The 6,872-nt window shown below is 46.2% G+C and overlaps 1 protein-coding gene across 2 annotated transcripts in view; it reads right to left on the bottom strand.

The window, feature by feature from the left end:
• PSD3 (pleckstrin and Sec7 domain containing 3) overlaps positions 1–6,872 on the bottom strand; it is a 98,019-nt gene that overhangs the window by 80,183 nt on the left and 10,964 nt on the right. For both annotated transcript variants that reach the window (XM_031059069.1, XM_031059070.1), the window contains exons 2-3: positions 3,993–5,061; positions 2,184–2,564 (exon numbers count right to left, since the gene is read on the bottom strand). In XM_031059069.1, the coding sequence (XP_030914929.1) occupies positions 2,184–2,564; positions 3,993–5,061 (1,450 nt within the window). The remainder of the gene's footprint in view (positions 1–2,183; positions 2,565–3,992; positions 5,062–6,872) is intronic.

Below are 6,872 nucleotides of genomic sequence, written 5' to 3'. Positions count from 1 at the left end.
TCCTCCTCCGGGAGGGCTGGACCACTGCGGAGGGTGCCCTCGCTCCTCCGCAGCGCCAGGCAGGGACTACGCGTGAGGAATTGCAGCGCCAAGCACAACCGCAGGCTCACAGCACCGTAGAAAACGAGAGCTTCAGCAGCAGGCACAGAGGTGCTGTACAAGCATCGCACAGGCAGATTTAGGTAAACCTAAATCTCGGATTGCTTCAGGCAACACAACCGTGCGTTCAAACTCCCTGAGCCGCCAGGGCTGAGGAGAGGAGGCTATTTCTGGTTCACCTGAGCATCACCATGACACACCGCCTTGACCCCTCTGCGATAAACCTCCCGCTGCCCCCAGCACGCACACACTGCTTCTCACCCATGAGCTCTTCACATCGTGATTGCCCACTGGCTACAACAAAGTAGTACTTACGACCTGTCAGTCGCCTGTCAGTCACCACACAACATACACGCCTGGTGCAATACAACATGATACTGGAAAACCGGAGGAGGAAGGGTGGTGTTAGCTGAGATTACTGTTGGGAGGATTACTCTGTTGGGCATACTCGTGGCTAGCTATCTTGCCGTGGTGACATTCTCTACTGGCACCTACCTTAGGTGAGCCCTTGAGACTTACTCCTAAACAAACTAGGAACACTTTTTTTTTTCTTCTCTATTTTTCTAAATTGAGGAAAAAAGTATTTTAAACATCTACTGCTAGTTTATCAGTATGGCTGCAAATCTAAACTAAAATTAATTCCAAGTGAAATGCACACTAGGCAGGCACCTGATGTGACTCATCTAAGCACACCTTGTCTTTGTGATAATTTTTGTCCTGATGAGCCAGCGTAGGCCTTACTTGACAGCATCTTTCAAATATTAGATTCTGCAACTATAGGGTAACAGAATCAGGATCTGAATGTGCTGCTTGTTCTCCCCTGTCCAGTTTTGTCAGCCTTTGGTTCTGCTGTAAGTAAGGAGCTGCAAGTCTCAGGACTGACCTCAGTTTCTGGCTCCATACAGGTTATTGCAAGATCAGCAGTCACTTATTGCCTATTGGCAGGCGCCATGCATGCACAAGATTTAAACACCTGTCTTACTGTCTGATTGAGGGAAAAATATTTTAAACTCGTAACATCCTTCTGCCTGCTGTTTTAAGAGCAAACTGTACCTAAATCCATAAAGCTAGCAAAACTAATTCTGCTCAAAGGACTTCTTTCATTTTAGCACAAAAGAAATAAAACAGATAAAAGATCTCCCACCTTTACTCCCAGGAAAGCTCTAACTAGACTAGTCAAATCTAACGGAATAGTCCTAGGACTCTTAGATAACATCCAGTGTCTGGAGGATGAAGACCTGAGGCATCTTTGTCACTCACAAGGTCCTTCACCACTTCGCAGGTGTGTTCATCCTCACCACTCTGCTCTTAATTCAACCTCCCGCTTTGTCTGTGTCTGCCTTTCACTGTCCCCACTCTCTTTGACAGCATGCTATAAGAAAAGTTTGCACATAGAGTGATTTTCTACAATTGTACAGTATTTTCTGACCACTCAGCCTAGCTTTTACTTCTCACTACTCTTTCTTTTAATAGACTTTCTCACCTCTCCTTTTACCTAAACAGAAATTATTCACATTTTTGCGATGCTCGCTCCTCTTTCAGTAAGTGCACAAACAAAAGAAGCAGCTAACCTGTGAATGTGGTGGGAGCAAAATCTCATTCCAGCAGAAGTAATGTTCTAAACTCCCAATGGCCTCAAGAGAGGAAACACTGTGCCGAAAGACACATCTTTAACATCCAGATCACAAACTGCATTTGGACAACTCATTTGTGTACACAAAGGGTTACCGCTCCTAAAGTTGCTGCCAATAAATTCAGGTAGGAACTGTAGCTCAACAAGGTTCATTTGTAACCATAACTAACTCCTCCAGAGACAGGTCCCAGAGATGTGATAATACCAGACAGACTTTTATCAACACATCAGCATTGCCTAATAAACCTTCATAATGTAAATTTATCACTCTTCTTATGAATGGCAGGTTTGGATGGCTCATTTCTCTCCTGCAGTCACCCTGGAAATTACTCTCTGTAGAAAATTAGAAGTGTTAAAAGAGGCAAAACTACACTCTGTGACAGTACACTGAAGCAAAGAGAGGGTGGGGAAAAATCAGCAGGCACGCAGAAAGCTCACCCACTATTTTTACCTTTCCAGATGAGGGACTTCCGTGACATCTCCTTTGAAGAGTGTTTCGCTTACATCCCTTAAGCCATTGACGATGCCTTCACCACATCCCTTCACCTCCCTGTCAGGGATATCTGTCTGCCCCACGGCTGATGTCCTATCTAAAAACTGTCCACCCTCCTTCATGCGCTGCTGGATCATGGGAGTGAGTGGCATCTCAAAGCTGAAGTAGCTATCAGGCTCTGAGTATAATGTCTCCAGAGATTCTGCACTGTAGTACAAAGATGCATTGTCTAGGATGTTTTCAAACTGTGAGCTGTACAGATCAGTGGAGACGTCAGAGTGCCTCTGCCCAAGGAAATCTTCATATCCTCCTGTGGTGGCTTCCCGCTCCTCCACCATCCTGAAAATTAACCAGAAACAGCTCATTTCAGTTTGGGGGCAAGATTTAGACTTTGGGCAACTGTTCTCACGTTCCACCTTTCTGAGCAGAAAGGTCAATGCAGCTTTATGGAAGAGAGGACACTGCAGGTAAAATGCTGGTTTCTCCTTGCACTACCTCTCTTTATGACTGACATCATCTCCCTCTCCAAGGACATAGAAAGAAACAATTTTCTGGTAAAAGAAGAGGGCTGGGAGACATCCTAGTATTGTCTAACAGATCAGCTGCCTACGTGCAAAAGAGAAAAGCACACACAATGTGTAAGATTTATCCTAGCACCAGTGCCAAGCCAGAGGCTGCACGTGTTGGAGATGCGTATCCCAATGGAGCCTCTGCCCCTGAAGGATAATTTGCTATCTCTGCAGTCCTAGGACTGGGGTCTTCATCAAAAAGCTGAAGGAAATCACGCCAAAATGCAAAGGGAAGCACGTGCAATTAAAAATATGGAGTCTGGGGAACTAGATTTGAAGGGAGAGGGCTCAGCAGGCTTGCTGATGCAAGGAAAGGTATACCATCCCCCTGAAGAGTTTTCTTCTCTGATGCACCTAATACTGTGGGGCTCCTCAGCATGCCAGAGGTTAGGGCAGCCAGCCCAAGTAATCCCCTGCACTGGCAAAGCTCCACACATACAGACGTGCAGCGGCAGGAAAGCCTCCCTTGTAGAGATGTTGTCTCAGCAGCACACAACTCTCCAGGTCAAAGTGGGCATGGTTTGCTCAGATCGCACCAGTGGAACCCTTTGTTTTGTCAGAGATGTGCATCAGGAAAGAAAAGCAAGCAAACCAGGATGCAAAGCAGCATGCCATTCTTGCAATATGTACTGCTAAAATGATATGAACACAGACAGATAGACAGACAGATATTATCTTTCTCTCAGACAGATAATATAGAAAGCACATATTGTAACATTTATCCTCCTATTATCTACATGGCCCTGGATAAAATGTCTTTATTATCCAACCATTCAGAGGTTGTCACACTGTTTTTGCACAAACTCTGAATGAAACCAGAAAATCTGTTCAGGTGTGTATGGCCAGGCTTGCATGCCAACTGTATTTAATTACATGGCATGTCCAGATCCCAATTACACCTGCTACAGATGCTTCATCACACAGACATCACTGCGCAAACAGAAAGACTTCTGATCTTTATGTTTCAAAACCTGAGATGGACTGCAAACTTCAGTAAGATGGTGTGAAGTGGCTTCAGTACCAACTTCAGGCACTAGCCAACCACCAACCATGTAAACCAGTATTGTAAACACCACACCACAGGCAGCAGACAAATATTCGCTGCTTCTTATTAGCTCCTAAACAGGTAGGCACAAGTCACATGCCTAGACAAGAGAATCCCTGTCTGACCCCTGCTCCCCTCTTAGCACCAGCTCACCTGCCCTGGCCTCTTGCAAGCTTAGCCATCTCCTCCTCATCACAGTTCTTCCTGTCCTTCACAGAAACTTCATCCTTCCTGCTTTCTTCGAGCAGTGGTAGAGGAGTGGCTCCAGAAGCAGCAGGTTCCAGCCTTGTGTCTTCACAGACCTCACTCCATGCACTGTCTGGCAAGGAAAGCAAGGCTGGGGAGATCATTGGTGACACAGGGTGGCTGGATGTTTTGGAGAATGCCTTCCTCTCCACAGATACAGAGTCCAGCAGCGAGTGCTTCTTTCTTCTCTGCTCCTCAGCTTTTTGCAGCCATAAGATCTCCACACCTTGAAATTCTACATGTTTACTCACAGCTGCCTCTTTAGCAAGCCTTCTCTCGGTACCTGTTTGCATTTTGCCTTGACTGTACTCTGAAAACTCCTCAAACCGTGCCCCCCTCTCCACTCTGCTGACTGCTTCCAGGTTTGTCACAGATGGCTTGAGACAGCTTGGTTCTTGAGCTGCGTGGACCTCCTCTGCTTTATTACTTATGGCTTGTGAGGATTCAGACTGCTTTTCTCCAGCCCATACTGAAGCCAGATCTTTCTCTATGATCAAATACTTTTTTTCCTCAGCTGTTCCTTCAGATGGAAGAAGCATGTCTGAGAGTTTTTCTTGGCCTGCTGGAACCGGCTCTCTGGCTGCCTGCACATTTTGGCTGCCAGTAACACTCTTTTTTTCCATTTGTGTCTCTGAAGCGAGAGAAGTATTTGCTCTTTCTTGCACCTTTGTTGCTTCTAGCTGCTGAGAGATTTTCATGATCTCTGGCAGATTACCTGTAGGTTGCAAACCTTCTTCTGGGGTGTGAAGCTGCACTGCCACTGCATCAGGCCTCAAATTACCAGCAGGAGCTGCACACTGAGGAGTAGGCCTGACACGGTGGGGACTGTCTCGTCTTTCTGGACTGCGTGTCACAGGCTCAGCCTGGCACATTGATGGAGCCAATGGCGCTCGTCTGCTCGACTCTGCAGTGCCATACTCTGGAAATTCATTGATGATGGTATGAGGAGGCAAACTGCTGCTTCCACGGCCACTACCTGCAAAGTAAAAGGAGAGAGACCCTGGATTTATCTACCACACGCACACAGCAGAGTCTGATCTCTCTCCCCGGCCCGCTCCTAACAGAGCAACAACACTCTCCCCTGCAGGGAAAATACTTCAGTTTAACTCACTTCTGCTCTCACACTGCAGTTATCCAAAACTGGTCCTTTTACATAGGAGTTTTTGGGCGGCCCTACTTTGGGAGTCTGCACTACAGAGGAAGGAATGCCAGAAATGTCTGCTACACTTCAGAAAAGGTCCCAATGGCACGTGAACAGTCTGAGGCCTCAGGCTAGGCCACAGGCCCAAGAAAGCAGAGATTCAGATGTCTGACATTCATCCACAGCATGCACCACCCATGATGGTTTTACTTAAAAAAGACACTACACATGATGGTTTTACGCTTTCAGGTAATTTGAACTTGTAAAGGTGAAACACTAGGAAGATAATCACCCACACCTCTGATGTTCTATAGCCTTGGCAAAACTAATTTGCTAAATTATGAAGTAATTAATGAACAATTAAACTTTCTGCCAGCACTACCCTCTTCCTTTAATAACTCAGATAGCTGAAGGTCATGTTGCAGTGATGGATACATACCCAGCAATGCACATTTCCTACTGCAACAAGTACACTGCTGCAGAAAAACCTTGCCCCCCCTCCCTTCCTTGTACTTTTCCAACTGATGTAAACAAAGCAGAAGCAAAAACGGGTAGTCCCATTTTGCAAGCGCCAAGCACCCAGTAGCTCCCATTGTTTCGAGGTAACAGAGAACCATCTGCCCAAAGGGACCTCAGGGATCACATAATGACAGATAATTGCCCACCTAGTATCACAGCCCAAGGCGGAACTGAGCTCTTGGGGGAAAAAAAACCCAAAACAACAATTAAAAAGCCAACCATCAACAGCTGCATTTGTCCCACTCCTGTATGGAAAAAAAACCCCAAAAAAAAACAAAAACAAAAACAAAAAAACAACAACAACGGAAAAAACCAAACTCACCTGGAGTATAAAAGTGTTTTAAATCAAACTGAAGGGTGGCCAGTCCCAAACACCTACTTTGAAAAGAATCAGAGGTGACAGCTCTGAAACCAGACACCAACTTGAATTTGAATGGTTTGGTCCCAAGGTGCATCTCTAGGTGCTACACTGCAAACTGATCCCCATCTCTGCTCCAAGCAGGCCGGCCAAGATCTGTTTCTGAGGCAGAAGCCACGTAGCTGTGGTAAATGACAGACTGAGTTCAAAGTGAAAGAGAAGATAATCTAACACAAGTTCAGAACCGCATTAATATGGCTATGTATGTGCCAGTGGCTTGTTTAGGTACGCAGAAGCTCACACCTGCTAGTATATCCCAGTATATCTAGCCACAGGGAAAATACCACACACTGGGTGTGGTGCGCGATCAAAATGACAGTCTTGGACTCTGCCAAGCCTCAGAATCTTCCCCATTGGGTTCTCCAAATGTCTCCATGCCACTGACTTAATCACTATATAATAAAAATTCAGCTTCATCCAGACGACTTGGTTGCTGTCCAGGACAGTGACTGGATAAAGCAGGCGCCTTTTCTTTGCTGCAAGGTCCCAGGGAGCTGTAAGGAGCAAGGATGCCCTGTCCACAATTGCATCACCAGCCCATGTTCATGGCACGGTTTCCGAAACACAGGTGTGGGGGCACCCACAATGCTTTTCCTAAGTGTCTGAACCAGCAGACAAACAGTCTCCTTTGCACACAACTCAGCCACACAGTGCTTGCGTGCATCTCAAGCCATACTTTCCATGGCACAGGCAGTAGGCTGGCACTGCG

This window comes from Geospiza fortis, unplaced genomic scaffold, assembly GCF_000277835.1.
Source record: "Geospiza fortis unplaced genomic scaffold, GeoFor_1.0 scaffold167, whole genome shotgun sequence".
Lineage (NCBI taxonomy): Eukaryota > Metazoa > Chordata > Aves > Passeriformes > Thraupidae > Geospiza > Geospiza fortis.
Note: the sequence above shows the minus strand (reverse complement) of the source record. Positions and strands in the feature narration are given on the sequence as shown.